The sequence below is a fragment of the Lagenorhynchus albirostris genome, chromosome 8, assembly GCF_949774975.1.
Source record: "Lagenorhynchus albirostris chromosome 8, mLagAlb1.1, whole genome shotgun sequence".
Classification (NCBI taxonomy): Eukaryota; Metazoa; Chordata; class Mammalia; order Artiodactyla; family Delphinidae; genus Lagenorhynchus; species Lagenorhynchus albirostris.
Window position 1 is genome coordinate 90,858,605 of NC_083102.1, and position 18,291 is coordinate 90,876,895.

Sequence of the window (18,291 nt, forward strand, 5' to 3'; positions counted from 1 at the left end):
ATAGAGGAAAACAGATTGCAGCGTATGAGGGTATTTTGGAGGGTTATAAATGTTTGGAAATACCAATTGTTTTTCTTACTTATGCAAATAATACATCATGGTTTACAAAGTGCTTTCACATAAGTTATATTGTTTGATTCTTAAAACAATTCTAGAAGGCAGGGTAAGGCAGAAATGAAGGCTGAGGGAGACCCTAAATGCATAAGAAATTTCTCTGGGAGAAGAAACATTACTAATTTTTTTAAGGGGTGTGTGTGTGTGTGTGTGTGTGTGTTCAAGTAGGTCTTCATAGATCTTCATTTCACAGCTCCAAACTTTAAATAAATTCCTGTTCAGTCAAAATAGCCAATTGATTTCCTTCACCACTACTAAAAAAAAAAAAAAAAATCTCCTGCAAAACAAAAACTCTCAATTCTTTACCAAGAATTATCAATAACCTATTCCCTTATTCACTCTTTTCCAAGAAGCAGATCTCGGAAGACAGAACAGCTCATTTAGACTTCTAAAGACAAAGAGAAAACTGTTTCACTCTTACTTTCAGAAGATCCACTGGGCCTGGAATCTCCTGAAAGTTTCCCTGATTTTGGAAGCCGTCCTTTTCCCGGGATGCCAATTCCCTACAGCAGCTTTGGTCAAAGTCTTCAGCACACAGGTGTGGAATATCACGAAGATTTCTGAAAAGGAAAAAAACAGAACAGTGTAAACTGTTTTGGGTTAGCTAATTCTATTAAGCTGAGATTTCATTCAACTATCCTACTGAAACTGACAAGGGGAACTTAATACGTATTCAAGTCCATGATGAATTTTAACCAAGCCTTACTGTAGTTACAGACATCAATGTCTAAGAAACTTTAGGCAATTTCATTGCAACAGGTAATGAAAAAAGGTAACACAACTCCAGTTACATTTTGGTACAGGATAGTAGTCTGAATGACCCCTAAATAGCAGAAACAACTGCGCACACAAATCAAAGAGGGAAAAAAGGCACTTGATCTTATTTTACTCGAATACTTCATGGGAATACATGGTGCTTCACAATCACATCAACAAACAGGCCGCAGCTGGGGAGAATCTAATACAGATTGAAAAGAACAAAAATGAAGAACGAAGTATTTGACGAAGGCTGACGATCTCAGTGAGGAGCGCAGCTATGCAATTACATTTCAGAGGTGGCTTTGAAGGTGCTGAGAAAAGAAAGCATCTGAGAATGAAGGTTTCAGAACACATCGTCATAAGAAAACAAGCAAAAGGTTAAGGTAGAAGAGCACAGAATGAAACTTTAATTAAACGGAAGCCAACTAATAGTGTTTGAATAGTGTGTTTATTTAATACCTCACTTTTATGAGAAAGAGTGAAAAAAAAATCACAGAAAAAAATTGTTCAGAAGACCTCTTGTAAACCAAAACTTGGGGGCGGTATACAGGGAGAAACGAGGAAAGCAGGAAGTCTAGACCTGCCTTTCCCATTCATAGTCTGACCTCAGGCTTGCTAAGTGCTTCTCAACCTTGCGGGCACCTTTGCACCACCAGGAGAGCTTTTTAAAAAATATCAGTGGGGCTTCCCTGGTGGCGCAGTGGTTGAGAGTCTGCCTGCCAATGCAGGGGACACGGGTTCGTGCCACGGTCCGGGAAGATCCCACATGCCGCGGAGCGGCTGGGCGCGTGAGCCATGGCCACTGAGCCTGCGCGTCCGGAGCCTGTGCTCCACAACGGGAGAGGCCACAACAGTGAGAGGCCCAAATCAGTGACTCGGCCCCATGCAGCCAAAGAAATCCCTGACCAATTACATCAGAAGATCAGGTAAGATGGAACCGAAGCACAGGCATTTTTTTCAAAGGAGAGAAAGTCAGAGACATTCTTTGATGACTCATTCAGAGCTAAGAGTTCTGTCTTCTCTACACAATTTGAACCTGATCACTCAATTTGTTTTTAAAACAAATACGGTTTAAATTAATAGTATCCAAAATTTTCAAACCCTAAAAAATTAAACAGTTCCCCCTTTCGAATTATAGTTTTCTCCAGATATATGCCCAGGAGTGGGATTGCTGGATCATATGGTAACTCTATTTTTAGTTTTTTGAGGAATCTCCATACTGTTTTCCATAGGGCTCCCTTTTCTCCATACCCTCTCCAGCATTTATTTGCAGACTTTTTAATGATGGCCACGCTGACCAGTGTGAGGTGATACCTCACTGCAGTTGTGACTTGCATTTCTCTAATAATTAGCAACGTTGAGCATTTTTTCATGTGCCTGTTAAGACATGGAAGCAACCTAAGTGTCCACTGATAGATGAATGGATAAAGAAGATGCGGTACAGATAGATAAATACATAGATAGGTAGGTAGACACACAATGGAATATTACTCAGCCATTAAAAAATGAACTAATGCTATTTGCAACAACATGGATGGATCTAGAGATTATCATATTAAGTGAACGAAGTCAAAGACAAATATCATATATCGCTTCTATGTGGAATCTAAAAATAGCGTACAAATGAACTTACCTACAAAACAGAAATAGAAAACAAACATGGTTACCAGGGGGTAAGGGCGGGAAGGATAAATTGGGAGATTGGGATGGACATATACACACTACTATGTATAAAATAGATAAGTAATAAAGACCTACTGTATAGCACAGGGAACTCTACTCAATACTCTGTAATGACCTATATGGGAAAAGAATCCAAAAAAGAGTGGATCTATGTATGTGTATAACTGACTCACTTTGCTGTACACCTGAAACTAACACGACACTGTAAATCAACTATACTCCAATAAAACATTTTTTTAAAAAGATAAATACATAAATAAATGAATAGTTCCCCAATTTTCGAGAGGAGGGAACTAGGACTCTGAGAGATATACTGACTTCGGCAAGGTCCAAGGGAAGCAGCAACACGAGGATGGAATCAAATTTCCAGGGAGGATAAACGCAGACCCTGAGCTGGGGCCCGACCCTATTTCGGGCTGGGCTGGGTATGACAGGACCACATGGGGCCACACTGTTGACGAGGGCCTGATGCTACTGACTTGCTAGGCACAGGAGAGCGTAACCTCAGGGTTCCCACCCCTTACGGACTAATGAAGATAAAAATAATCCTAGGAGCTAAATTACTGAGCACTTTGTATGAACCCTATATGGTGCTAAGTGCTTTAATCCTCACAAGAACTCTCTGACCTAAGTACGATTATTATCCCCAATTTATAAATGAGGAAACTGAAGCTGAGAATGCTTTGTCTTCTCTCCAAAATGGTGGAACTGGAATTGTAACAAAGCTGTTCTCTCCCCCAACCATGTACTGCCTCCAGGGAATGCAGTAAACAGGCAGCTGGAAGCAAGGCTACTGTGCCCTGTATCTGCCCTATCTTCTCTTTGTCACAAGGCATTCTCACACTAGAAAATGGAAACAGAAGCACCCTGGAGTCTTCTCAGTGCTTTCAGATTTTCTCCGATTAAATAACTAGTTTCTGTTGTTTGGGAAAGGATGAACATTGTATGGAATGATTTTTCTTCTCCCTACACACACACACACACACACACACACACACACACACTCTCTCTCTCTCTCTCTCTCTCTCTCTCTCTCTCTCTCTCTGTCTCTGTCTCTCTGTCTCTGTCTCTCCCAAATTAGTAGAAGCTGAATGGTGAGATTTAATGCCACTATTTTGGGGACTTCAGCTCAGACAACTGTCAGAAGAGTCACCACTGAAATCCGTCCTAAATGATTCAGTCCATCATGACATGTGAATTTAAAAGCTTAACTGAAATCTCTGGAACATCATTTACAATTCCTTAGGAAAAAAATGTATGAAACATTCTTATACTCATCTTCAAAATCTCAGAGAAGTATCTTTGTTGCAGTCTGCTGGCCCAGTACATTTACATTATGTAAATGATTTCCTTTCTTTAAACAGCACCGTTATTGGCTATAATAAAATCTAATTTACGAATATTCCACATATTAAACATGTTTTATTTAAGAGGCTAATGCAAAAGCATTACTGCTTCTGACCTTAGGCAGATCCTAATTACACTGTGGCAAAATCATCCTCATAGCTCAGTTAAAAAATAACGTGACAAGCTGGTTTTCACTATACACTTCTGGGAAGCAATAAAAGAGTGACGATAAAAATGAAAACACAATTTTGAGAATTGGAAGGGGCCTGGAAGGTATATCCAACCATCTATCTGCCTACGGCCTATTCCATTTTCAGGGAACTCTGTATGGAGTCGACTCTCTTCCTCTGTAGCTTTCACTCCTCGGTCCCAGTTCTGGCCCTTGGACAGATCCAGATTCACGTCCTAGTGTAAACTTCCCCAACCTCAGCTCATCACTGTTCAGAAAAGCAGGGATCACCTGCTGTTTTAGCAGAGGTGGCCACTGATAGGACCAGGGGTAAGGACCTGCCTCAAGGGCATCCACAGAGGCTGGTGGATGACAGATGAGGTCGCTTTGCGCCAAGGTCTCTGCCCTAGAAAAGAGAAGATAATCAAATTAACTCGCTCTGGGATCTGGAGTGGATATTGGGAGTCAGAAGAGAACCTATTGAATACGCAAAGGTGAGCAGAAAGGCCAGTAGAGAGACGACAAGAGATAAGACTCATTCCCTGCAGTAGACTCCAACCCTGATAACTTCCCACTTCCCATATCCAGACAGATATCGGTCCCTCCTCTTAAAGGTGCCCTGTTCTCTGCAGCCCCAAATGCCCAATACTTATGGACTAATACTGGGATGCCTCATTTACCAGCCATTCTTATAGCTGCATATCAGGTTGACAATATCTCCATTATTTTTTTGTAGGTATTTTTGTTAGAACCAAGAGAAGCCTTTACTTGCACCCCATTAATATTTCACCTTTTCTTCTTACACTGGAGGGTTTTTTTGTTTGTTTGTTTTTATTTTTTTGGCCATGCCACATGGGATGTGGGAACTTAGTTCACCAACCAGGGATTGAACCCGCACCCCCTGCATTGGGAGTACAGAGTCTTACCCACTGGATCATCAGAGAAGTCCCCTATGTCACCTTTTTAGAATGGAGTTCATCATTACAACTTGCCAAAAACATCTGACGTCTCAATTCTGCCCTTCCAAAATACGTTACGGCTTTTACCTCCGTGTCATCCACAGATGAGACCAGCATACCATTTAGAATGATGATCATGCTATGACACGATACGGAATTGGACACTATTTCACAGAGCCCACGGTGGTATAAAAAACAGTGAAAACCAAACTGTTAAACATTAAAATGAATTTATTTTAGTCTCGAGGTCACTCTTTAAAATTAATAATTACCAATTCTCCAAATTGACTGCAAATCATCCTGAAGATATAAATAGTTACATAAACTGACACGACCAAGCTGTTCATTTTGCTGGATAAAGGTTTTAACATGTACTTGGTAGAGACTGCAAAACCCAGAAGAATTAGGCTTTAGCATCATTGGGGAAAATTAGGCCACACTTGAGATAACTGGCAACTTGAACTTTGTGGTTATAGAGTAATTACCCGTGCAGCAGACCAAGAAGTTATATTTGAGAAACATACTGTGAAAACAGAGCCAAGCTTGCCTCATCCTTCCCTGAGGCAATCATGAAAATCAGCAGAAGCTGTCATTTTAGGTATCTGGTATACCCCTGTCAAAGTGAAATTGTTCTCCAAAGATCTCAACTGCTTTGTCTAACTTTGCTTTCAGTAAGTCACATGGGATTTCTCTTTACAGTAAAAAAAAATCCCACACACATCTGGGCACCTAATTTACTACAAAGGAGGCAAGAACATACAATGGAGAAAAGATAGCCTCTTCAATAAGTGGTGCTGGGAAAACTGGACAACTACATGTAAAGGAATGAAATTAGAACACTCCCTAACACCACACACAAAAATAAACTCAAAATGGATTAAAGACCTAAATGCAAGGCCAGACACTATAAAACTCTTAGAGGAAAACATAGGCAGAACACTCTATGACATAAACCACAGAAAGATCTTTTTTGACCCACCTCCTAGAGTAATGGAAATAAAAACAAAAATAAACAAATGGGGGCTTCCCTGGTGGCGCAGTGGTTGAGAGTCCGCCTGCCGATGCAGGGGACGCGGGTTCGTGCCCTGGTCCGAGAGGATCCCACATGCCACGGAGCGGCTAGGCCCGTGAGCCATGGCCGTGAGCCTGCGCGTCCGGAGCCTGTGCTCCACAACGGGAGAAGCCACAGCAGTGAGAGGTCCACGTACAGCAAAAAAAAAAAAAAAGAGAGACATGTACCACAATGTTCACTGTAGCACTATTTACAATAGCCAGGACATGGAACCAACCTAAATGTCCATCAACATATGAATGGATAAAGAAGATACGGTATGTGTGTACAATGGAATAGTACTCAGCCATAAAAAGAAACGAAATTGAGTTATTTGTAGTGAGGTGGATGGACCTAGAGTCTGTCATACAGAGTGAAGTCAGTCAGAAAGAGAAAAACAAATACCATATGCTAACACATATATATGGAATCTAAAAAAAAAAAAAAGGTCATGAATAACCTAGGGGTAAGACAGGAATAAAGACATAGACCTACTAGAGAACGGACTTGAGGATATGGGGAGGGGAAGGGTAAGCTGGGACAAAGTGAGGGAGTGGCATGGACATATATACACTACCAAACGTAAGACAGATAGCTAGTGGGAAGCAGCAGCATAGCACAGGGAGATCAGTTCAGTGCTTTGCGATGACCTAGAGGGCTGGGATAGGGAGGGTGGGAGGGAGGCTCAAGAGGGAGGGGACATGGGGACATGTGTATGCATATGGCTGATCCACTCTGTTGTACAACAGAAACTAACACAGTACTGTGAATCAATTATACTCCAATAAAGAGATCTATTTAAAAAAAATCTCACATTAAAGGGCTTTTAAAGTTCTTGTGTCGGCTTTCCTTAGTTTTTTCTGTCTCCACCATGACTGTCAGGCTTTCAAGCTGTAGTTTCTCATGGTGGTCAGCATGCCTGCCTAGAGCAATCAAACCCATCCTCATGGCTCCAATTGGATACTTCTGGTCTTCCCAGGGCCGACTCTGCATAAAGGAACACTAGAAAGCTTCATGGGGAGGGCCTAATGGACCCGTCTTAAAGAAAGCATGACTGTATGTGTACATTTCATGTCATCTCTGTTGACCATGCAGAGGCCCTCTTGGTGTGCTGCTTTTTTTTCTCAGATGTGTTGAATTGTTAAACTGTTCACTTGACAATCACTGTCAAGGTCCACCAGGGGCCAGGTAAGCCCTGGGAGCCACAAGAAACGCAAAGGTGACTTGAGACTAGCCAGCTTCTGCTCAAGGACAGAGATGAGAGGCCATAATACCACCTTGGGTTGTATGGCACTCGGTGGTTTATTTTCCACAGAAGTAATCTCGCTTAATACAGAAAAATAAGTATGCTGCCTGACATTTTACAGATAAAAATAAACTAAGAGCAGGTGACTTCTCAGTGATTCATCCCAGCCAGTAAGCGGCAAAGCCAGGACTCCAGAAGCAAGCTGTGTGATTCTGAGTCGCGTTACTTCCACCAACTCACAGGTGCGATCATGGCTTACACGGATAAAATGACTACGTAAGCAACATATATTGCATGCTTATTCCACACTGGGTATGTCTGTAACTGGCTGGTAGATATTTGATCTTCATAATAACGTTACGAGGTGGGCAATCTTATTCTCCCCAGAGGGGAAAACTAGGCACAGAAAGTGGAGTCATGGCCCGAGTCTGCAGGGCCAGTCGGTGACAGAAAGTGATAAACACCAGAACAGTGCCACCCAGAAGAAGTGTGGAGAAAGTCATTGGATCTGTTGCTAGGAAGGATGCTAAGAAAGTTCTGGAACGTTTTCTAGCATTTCCAGAACAGTGAGACTTTTCTTCTCTTGTAAATCCTGTGAGAAGACACTGGCATCAGAGATGAGAAAAAGATGGCAAATCCAAGAAAAGAAGTGCGACGCTCCCCCTCCCTCCACCACGGCTACGGTCGTGCGAGGGATCTGCGGGCGCAGACAGCTTCTAGCACGTGAATACCATCTGCTTCTTGAATACTCGCTATGTATATTTTCTGTTATTTCAGATTCTTTGGACAGATCACACCGCTTGAGCAAAGCAGGAAGAAGAGACCCTTGGCATCCGTGACCTTCTGTTTGTGCTTGGTGACTTTACAGTGACTGCCTGGGAGGCTCGTGCTCTGACAGTTTGCTGGGACACCAGTTTGCATCACACAAAGCTGCCGTGGCTCGGCACTCACACCTCAGTGGGAACCACCGTGCTCAGGTAGGAAAGGAGGGAGCCAGTAAGAAAGAAGCCAGTAAGAAGTGCTTCAGCCTTCTTTTGACATGTGAGTGACTTCTGACATGTGAGTGAGGGCCAGATGTGGGCTAAGGGCCTCCCAGACAGTACTTCTCTTAAGCCTATAAATAATCCCATAAGGTGGCCGTTGTCATAGCAACTTTCTACATGGGCATATTGAGGCCCAGAGAAGACCAGTAATGCACCCCAAAGTCAGAGAGTTTGTCCATGTCAGAGATGGGATTGCACCCGGACTGTGTGACTCTGTGCAGTGGCATGCCTCTTCTATTTCTGCTGAAGTTATTAAACAAGCAAACAAATAAACAAAAGCTTTGTGAGGAGGGGAAGACACTAGGTGAGAGAGTAAACTAGTTAATGTTGGAGAGGTAGTTCACTTTAGATGTGAGATTTATGCAAAAAAGAAACCACAGGGCACTTCTTCCTGTGCCCTGGAAGAATTTCCTGGGGGAAATTCTTCCACAGAAAAAGCCAGGAGCCTCTACAAACATTTCTATACTGTTGAATTTATTTATTTTTTAAAATTTACTTATTTATTTTTGGCTGCGTTGGGTCTTCGTTGCTGCGCGCGGGCTTTCTCTAGTTGCGGTGAGCGGGGGCTGCTCTTCATTATGGTGCGTGGGCTTCTCATTGTGGTGGTTTCTCTTGTGGAGCACAGGCTCTAGGCGCGCGGGCTTCAATAGTTGTAGCACGTGGGCTCAGTAGTTGTGGCTCACAAGCTCTAAGCGCAGGCTCAGTAGTTGTGGAGCATGGGCTTAGTTGCTCTGCGGCAAGTGGTATCTTCCCGGACCAGGGCTCAAACCCATGTCCCCTACATTGGCAGGTGTATTCTTAACCACTGTGCCACCAGGGAAGTCCCTTGGATTTATTTTTTTAATTTATTTTATTGAAGTATAGTTGATTTACAGTGTTGTGTTAGTTTGTGGTGTACAGAGAAGTAATTCAGTTATACATATACATATATATTCTTTTGCATTATGGTTTATCACAGGATATTGAATATAGTTCCCTGTGCTATACAGTAGGACCTTGTTGTCTATCCATTCCATATATGATAGTTTGCATCTGCTAACACCAAACTCCCACTCCGTCCCTCCTCCACCTCCCCTCCCCCTTGGCAACCACAAGTCTGTTCTCTATGTCTGTGAATCTGTTTGTTTCATAGACAAGCTCATTTGCGTCATATTTTAGATTCCACATATAAATGATATACTATGATATTTGTCTTGCTCTTTCTGACTTACTTCACTTAGTATGATCATCTCTAGGTTCATCCATGCTGCTGCAAATGGCATTATTTCATTCTTTTTCATGGTTGAGTAGTATTCCATTGTATGTATGTACCACATCTTCTTTATCCATTTAGCTGTCGATGGACATTTAGGTCACTTCCATGTCTTAGATATTGTAAATAGTGCTGCTATGAACATAGGGGTGCATGTATCTTTTTGAATTATAGTTTTGTCCATTTTTGCCCAGGAGTGGGATTGCTGGATCATACGGCAACTCTACTTTTACTTTTTTGAGGAACCTCCAAACTGTTTTCCACAGTGGCTGCACCAATTTACATTCCCACCAACAATGTAGGAAGGTTCCCTTTTCTCCACACCCTCTCCAGCATTTATTGTTTGTGAACATTTTAATGATGGCCATTCTGACTGATGTGAGGTGATATTTCATTGTAGTCTTGATCTGCATTTCTCTAATAATTAGCGATGTTGAGCATCTTTTCATGTGCCTATTGGCCATCTGTATGTCTTCTTTGGAGAAATGTCTATTTAGGTCTTCTGCCCATTTTTTGATTGAGTTGTTTGGTTTTTCCTCATTGAGTTGTATGAGCTGTTTGTCTACACTCTTTTTAAAAAAAGGGCTTCCCTGGTGGCGCAGTGGTTGAGAGTCGGCCTGCCGATGCAGGGGACACGGGTTTGTGCCCTGGTCTGGGAGGATCCCACATGCCGCAGAACGGCTGGGCCCGTGAGCTATGGCCGCTGAGCCTGCACGTCCGGAGCCTGTGCTCCGCAATGGGAGAGGCCACAACAGTGAGAGGCCCACGTACTGCCAAAAAAAAAAAAAAATTAAAAAAAAAATTTATTGAAGTATACTCTTCAAATTAGAGATGCCCAGAAGTCTCAGAAATCAGTCCCCATAGGACCTGCTGTGTTCCTAGGAATTCAGAGGTGGAGGGAGGACCGTGTCAAAGGCAGGAATATACCTGGTGCAGTGCTGGGGATGTGTGTGGCCGACAGGAATACTGTGAAGGGCAGGTCAAGTGCCTGGGGCGTCCAGAGGAAGAAAAATGTTCTCCTGGCTGGGATCAGGCAGTAAATACTGACAACCTCATTGAGAAGCTGGCAGTGAAAGAGAGGGAGGAACAGAATGGTACCTCTAGGGAGCAGCAGAGATGAGAAGTGGGTTTTGGCCAGAGGAGATTTGAGGTCATTTATAGGCTGAGGAGAAATGTAATTAGGAGAAACGGAGAGAGAATGAAGCTGCAAGTGGCAAAAGCAGTGGACAGTGCCAAGGCCAAGGGCAGCGCGCAGGGACACGCACTGGGAGGCGGGGACTTGCTATCACACTGCAGCCACTTTACATCCATCTAAGTGGTGGGTGCACTCATTTCATGTCTCCTCCCTTGTTGGAGAGAACACTCCTCAGGCTGAAGCACCTCGGGAAATGAATTTTCTAGAACCAATGGGACAAGCCCATATGCAGAAACCTGCTAATTTGCATACTGCCCCGCCCTCTTGCTAAACAATAGTTGGAGTCAGTCGAAATGAAAGGAAATGCCCACACGCCTCAACAGTAATACACGTTTTGCAACCTTGAACTTGAATTTAATAGAACAAATCAAACAAATCTGCTTGGGTGACTGTGAGATGCAACTGAACTCGTTCCAACTTGACCAGGGCTTTATTTATTTTGCTTAACACCAGTCATTTATGCAAATCGCTTAACAAACATGGAGTGAGTGCCCGCCTACGTGGGAACGCACCCCACCTCCAAGCTGGGACGCTAATGGTGTTTATTTTTGCCCCTCATTTTGACTGGATTGTTTTAGACAAGGTTTTCTTTTATTTGGGGAGAACTTCTGCAGGTGCTTTTAATAATATGTTTTTCTAATTAAAAATGTCTTTTCATTTTCCAAAATATGAAAAGTTTTAAAATATTAAAACCAAATGTTATCTCCCACCCCAGAAATAAAAAAGTGGCAATGTTTTGGTGTATGTCTTCCAAGTGTTTTATTTTTCCTAATGCATGTGTGTGTGCATACACATTTTTCAAATTAGAAGTGGAATCATACAGGACGCACTGATTTAGTAACCTGCTGTTCTAACTTAATAATACAAAATGAACATATTCTACAAAATCATTTAATGTCTGCATGATATTCTAGCATATAAAGAAATCATTTTCATTTAACCTATTTCCAAATATTGGCCATTACTGCTCTTCCATTTGGTTGACTTTTTTATATCATTTTCTAAAGAGATACTATTTTACGAGCACTGGCTGAAAAACAATCAGTAAAACTCTTACCGTTGATATATGGAGCATTATTAAAAGTTCCATTTCCTTCATCAGGATTTGTGATCAAATTTGTGATCAACTGAGAGGGTTTCAGGTTGGGTGCGGGCTCAGAGAAGCAGCAGCCCACGTTCCCACCCGGCTCCCACTGTTCCCATCACAGCCCTGCTCTGGCCAGATTTTCGATACATCTGCAGTTTGGCAATGGGTGGGTGGTCTGCTCAATTACATATGATCAGAGACACTGGCTGACTCTTAGGTTATTATTAAAAGCTTGACTTTTCCAATGAACATATCAGAGCAGGAAAGGCGGACACATCGGTCCCCAATCCCTGACTATGTGTGGAGACAGTCCTTCGTGGGATGGAAAGAAATTTTAGGGGAAACACTGTTAATCTGACATAAAAATGATAATGTTTCTTCTTGTCTTCACATGGTCAGATTAGGCCTCAAAAAGAGACATATTATGTCTCAAGAGAAACAAAGGGCTAGGTTGTGAACTTGTAACTATTTTCATTGGTGTTACTAGTATTAAATATTAGACGAGAACAGCTGTAACAGCTCACGATTCTGAGTCTCATCTGTAGTAGTTCTCCACCCCCTGGCACTTAGGAATCCACAGATGATGTGTTCACTACCGTGACTGTGGCTGTGGTTTCACAGGTGCACACATATGTTAAAACTGATCAGGTCGTTCATTGTAAATATGTGCAGTTTATTGTAGGTGAATTGGACCTCAATAAAGCTGTTAAAAAATTAAGACCCCAGGTACCCCAAACTCACACCTGAGATGCTGATTTAACTGGTCTTGAGCAGTTCTCCTAATGTGAAGCCAAAAAATCATTGATCTAATATAAAACGAATCTTCCCAGAGCTAATAAGATGTTAAATTGATATAACTGACATGAAATGGCAAGAGAATTTTTTTTTTTTTTTTTTTTTTGCAGTACACGGGCCTCTCACTGTTGTGGCCTCTCCCGTTGCAGAGTACAGGCTCCGGACGCGCAGGCTCAGCGGCCATGGCTCACAGGCCCAGCCGCTCCGCGGCATGTGGGATCTTCCCGGACTGGGGCACGAACCCGTGTCCCCTGCATCGGCAGGCGGACTCTCAACCACTGCGCCACCAGGGAAGCCCAAGAGAATACTTTTAAAGAAATGATTCTATCATCTTCAAGTACAAGACTATATATCTGCTTTTTTCAAAGTGCTACCCAGCTAAGAAATTTAGCCTTGCTTTAAGACTTTGTAATAATTAATTAATCAAATTTTAAAGAGCCTACTGCGTACTAGGGACTATTCTAGGCAGATGACAGATCATGTAGAACTGATATTGTTAAGAGGCCAACATTCTTTTAGGTGGATTTAAACTAGATTAAATCCACAAACTAGTTGAAACATTGATTTATCTAGGAAAAACTAAATACACAAGACGTCAAAATGAACCTGTTATGGCCCCAAAGGTCGATCACGGATTCTCTATGACAGCAGTTCAAATCCAGGAGGCTTTGCTCTATTTGCCAAGCCACTGAGCTGGGCACAGGCTTTTTAGCAAGAATGTGGGAAAAGCTGTCCCAGAAAATTGGAAGCTTCCTGCCAGAGGGCACCACCATCCCCTCCGGACAGCAGAGGCTCCATGCCAGGTTCCATCTATAGATCCCAATATAGCTTCACATCCATAATAAAATAGCCAAGCCCTCTTATTATGGAAAATTCATATTCAGTATTCACTCACATATGTCTTTACCCTGTTATTAACGTGAAATTTTGAAGATAATTAGTGTTGGCTCTGAGCGCAGTTTGGAACTGCACCCAGCTGGAAAGGGGCCATGGAGCATAGGGTCTCACTCCTCACCAAGGCTGAGCACGCTCGGAAAGGGATTAGAAGAGAAAGGAATGGAACCAGTCCTCATGCAGAAAGAAGCAATCTCCTTGAGCTAACCGGGCTGACTGTGGGTGGTGGTGAAGACAGAGCTGTGGTTGTCACAGGCATGGCCCTTCTCAGTTCCTGGTCACCCCCAGCCTCCATAAGACACAGCAAAATGAAATCAGATAAATGAAGCACCCTGGGTCGGGGAAGGAACGAGAGGCGTGGCACGTCCGGGGAGCTGCTTGTGATGAGGCAGGAACACCTGAGCAGCTGAAAAAGGTGGACGAGGGGCAGCAGACGGTCCCAAGAGAACACGACCCCTTTAGTCAGAGAACGAATGAATGAACGCCAGGCAGGAATTCTAGAACACGGCTGAGGAGTGTGCAGAGTACCAACAGAAATGTAAACTGGGAAAAGGTATGGGTGCCAGGCTGCTGACTACTATCACCACTTCAGCTGAAAAGAAGCAATACTGACGTTTTTTACTCAGCAGAAATGGATGAAATATTTTATATCCCTTACAGGAAAAAAAGCAAGAGCAGCTTGTAAAGTACCATCAATAACCAGCTCGATCACCTTTCACGGCTCCCTCCCCTGCTAACAGCCTGCTACACTCATACTAAAAACTGGGGCTACGGGGCTTCCCTGGTGGCGCAGTGGTTGAGAGTCCGCCTGCCGATGCAGGGGACACGGGTTCATGCCTCGGTCCGGGAGTATCCCACATGCCGAGGAGCGGCTGGACCCGTGAGCCATGGCCGCTGAGCCTGCGCGTCCGGAGCCTGTGCTTCGCAGCGGGAGAGGCCACAACAGTGAGAGGCCCGCGTACCGCAAAAAAACAAAAAACAAACAAACAAACAAAAAAAACTGGGGGGGTCCTCTTGACACTTCCCCCCCCCCGAAGGTCCCCATCTGGCTGACACCTCCTGTTGGCCTCTGTGCAGAGTCTCTTTAGATCCATGCCTACATCACTCTTCAATTCCCTTTTCACCCCTGACGTTTCTCAGGTCACCCCAGACTCCTCCAGGTACCATGCCAGTGGACCAGGTCACCCCATCTTCATCCCAGTGCCCAGCTCAGGGGTCCAGGAACCCAGTTTTATTTTGGGGGGGGACATGAAGCCTTAGTCACACCCCCTTCCAATGCTCTGCGTGTTTGAACATCACATTAAGAGGGACCTGTGATGGACCCTCATTACAGTGAGAAATTCAACTTTAACAAAACCTCCCCAGGCAAAAACAAGTCTCACACACCATAGAAACTGTGAACACAGGCCATGTTTACTTCAACTTCCTAGATAAATAGGCATCGACTTATGGAGGAAATCTAGATTCTAACACGATGCATATCAAAATTTCCAGTTTGCAGTACCAAACTTGAACCCCCCAAATTTATATTCTGCCTATTATATCTTTCTTTTTAAAAAGCTGTATTTGATTGATTGATTTCCCACTCAATCAAGATAGGTACGTGTCCCATCTTTGGCTTATTTCTGCCACTATCCTTGGTTGGTTTTTAAATCACAAAATAGAGTCACAGATGTAGAAATCAAACTTACGGCTACCAGGGGGGGAAAGAAAGGAGGGAGGGATAAATTGGGAGATTAGGATTGACATATACACACTACTGTATATAAAACAGATAACTAATAAGCACCTACTGTATAGCACAGGGAACTCTACTCAATACTCTGTAATGACCTATATGGGAAAATAATCCAAAAAAGAGTGGATCTATGTATGTGTATAACTGATTCACTTTGCTGTACACCTGAAACTAACATGACATTATAAATCAATTTTACTCCAATAAAATTTTTTTTAAAAAAATCATTACAAAAAGCAGAACACTAAGCCATGAAAAAACAGGCAGACTCAAGAGAACCTGTTCAGCACATAGATTTCTGACTCACGAAACTCTCAAATCCAGATTCTTATGTTGCATTTTAGTCCCACCGCTGCAACTGAGTAGCCCTTGAATTTCAAGTTAGCAAATGTCATTAAAGTATAGATACAAAAACATCAGCCCATGTGTATAAACTAAATAGCCCAGAATCAAATTTTGATCTGTTTCCTTGTAGTATGATTTTTATCATCACACATGTATTTCACCAAATTTCTTAAAAAGAGCAACCCCATAATAGTGATTTCAGTGTAACTTAATACTCATCATACAGACCCTTAAAACATTACAAGCCATTTCACATGAAGCCTGGAGGATAATTTTGGAGAAGAGATGAAGGTGAAACATGAGAGTGCTCTTTAGTAATCTGATGGGTTTCCAGGAGTAGAGAGGTTGGCAATCCTCACCGCCCAGGAAACTCCCAGGGGCACTTGCAGAAATGTGTTGATGCTTGGGCCCCATTCCCAGTGACTTAATTGGTCTAGAGTGGGAACTGGGCTTTGATCAATTTTTGAAGCTCATTCTAATGTATATTACAGTCAAACCTTCCCTGGAGGTAGATGTTACCTCAATAGAAAACTAACAACTTTGTAACAAGCAGAGCTGTCCAAGGAAAGAACAGGTCACCTCATGGGGGACGAGTCTCCCTGTCATAGCAAGTGTGGATGAAGGGGTTACACGTCTGAGCCCCTCTCAGGGACAGTGGAGAAAGGGGACCTAAGATCTCTGAAACTGATTTTTTTCTTCTGTACTAGTTCGACCTAGGGTCATTATTTAAGTGAGAGCAAGGAAAGAAAAATGCCTCATTTGCAACACCATCTTTGGAACAGTTTGTCTTAAAATCTTTCATATTGTCCACATAAGACTTGTTAATCTGTACAATATCAATTGTATTCTGTTTTAGTATTATTTTAAGGAAATTTCCTTCCACACTGAATTATTATCTTCTAATTTTTGATACTTTTTTTCCAACTTTCTACTACTTCAGCCTATAAAAGATCTCTTTTTAATAGTTGGCATTTGTTTTGCTTCAACTCATGAAAAAGGATTCCTCATCCTAAATGTTCTGTGAAACATCACTGGTACAGAACTATCTGTGGCTTCTTTACAAATATCTTTCCTTTTATTTTCCTTTTTCATTCTTAAGCATTAACATGAAAATTTCCTCTGACCCCTTCTGAGAGATGAACTTTGGTTCTTATTTTACTTGTTTATTTTTTAAAATTTTATTTTTGGCTGCGTTGGGTCTTCGTTGCTATACGCGGGCTTTCTCTAGTTGCGGTGCACGGGCTTCTCATTGCGGTGGCTTCTCTTGTTGTGGAGCACCGGCTCTAGGTGCGTGGGCTTCAGTAGTTGTGGCTCGTGGGCTCTAGAGCGCAGGCTCGGCAGTTGTGGCGCATGGGCTTAGCTGCCCCGCAGCATGTGGGATGTTCCCGAACCAGGATTGAACCTGTGTCCCCTGCGTTGGCAGGTGGATTCTTTGTTTTCCTTGGCTGCGTTGGGTCTTTTTTTGTTTTTTTTATTATTTTTTTAAAATTTTTTTGTACATCTTTATTGGCGTATAATTGCTTTACAATGTTGTGTTAGTTTCTGCTTTATAACAAAGTGAATCAGTTATACATATACAAATGTTCCCATATCTCTTCCCTCTTGCGTCTCCCTCCCTCCCACCCTCTCTATCCCACCCCTCCAGGTGGTCACAAAGCACCGAGCTGATCTCCCTGTGCTATGCGGCTGCTTCCCACTAGCTATCTACCTTACGTTTGGTAGTGTATATATGTCCACGCCTCTCTCTCGCTTTGTCCCAGTTTACCCTTCCCGCTCCCCATATCCTCAAGTCCATTCTCTAGTAAGTCTGTGTCTTTACTCCTGTCTTACCCCTAGGTTCTTCATGACATTTTTTTTAAGTCCATATATATGTGTTAGCATACAGTACTTGTCTTTCTCTTTCTGACTTACTTCACTCTGTATGACAGACTCTAGGTCTATCCACCTCATTACAAATAGCTCAATTTCGTTTCTTTTTATGGCTGAGTAATACTCCATTGTATATATGTGCCACATCTTCTTTATCCATTCATCCGATGATGCACTGGGTCTTCATTGCTGCTCATGGGCTTTCTCTAGTTGTGGTGAGTGGGAGCTATTCTTTGTTGCAGTGTGTGGGCTTCTCTTCTCATTGCGGTGGCTTCTCTTGTTGTGGAGCATGGGCTCCAGGTGTGTGGGCTTCAGTTGTTGCAGCACGCGGGCTCTAGGGCACACGGGCTTCAGTAGTTGTGGCACACAGGCTCAGCAGTTGTGGCTTGAGGGCTCTAGAGCGCAGGCTCAGTAGTTGTGGCGCACGCACTTAGTTGCTCCACGGCACATGGGATATTCCCAGACGAGGGATCGAACCCATGTACCCTGCACTGGCAGGCAGATTCTTAACCACTGTGCCACCAGGGAAGTCCTGGCAGGTGGACTCTTAACCACTGTGCCACCAGGGAAGTCCCAGTTCTTATTTTAAAAGATGATACCTTTAGAGTTTTCCCCCCTTAAATTTATTTATATATTTACTTTTTTTTTTTAGAGTGAAAGCAGATTTATGTAGGGAGATACACACTCCACAGACAGAGTGTGGGCCATCTCAGAAGGCGAGAGGCCCAGAAATATGGGGTGGTTA

The 18,291-nt window shown here is 43.0% G+C and overlaps 1 protein-coding gene across 1 annotated transcript in view; it reads right to left on the reverse strand.

Annotated features, from left to right (window-relative positions):
• The window catches only part of LOC132524355 (uncharacterized), a 188,302-nt gene that overhangs the window by 117,590 nt on the left and 52,421 nt on the right, over positions 1-18,291 (reverse strand). Inside the window, exon 4 of the mRNA XM_060156190.1 lies at positions 536-674. Within this exon, the coding sequence (XP_060012173.1) occupies positions 536-674 (139 nt within the window). The remainder of the gene's footprint in view (positions 1-535; positions 675-18,291) is intronic.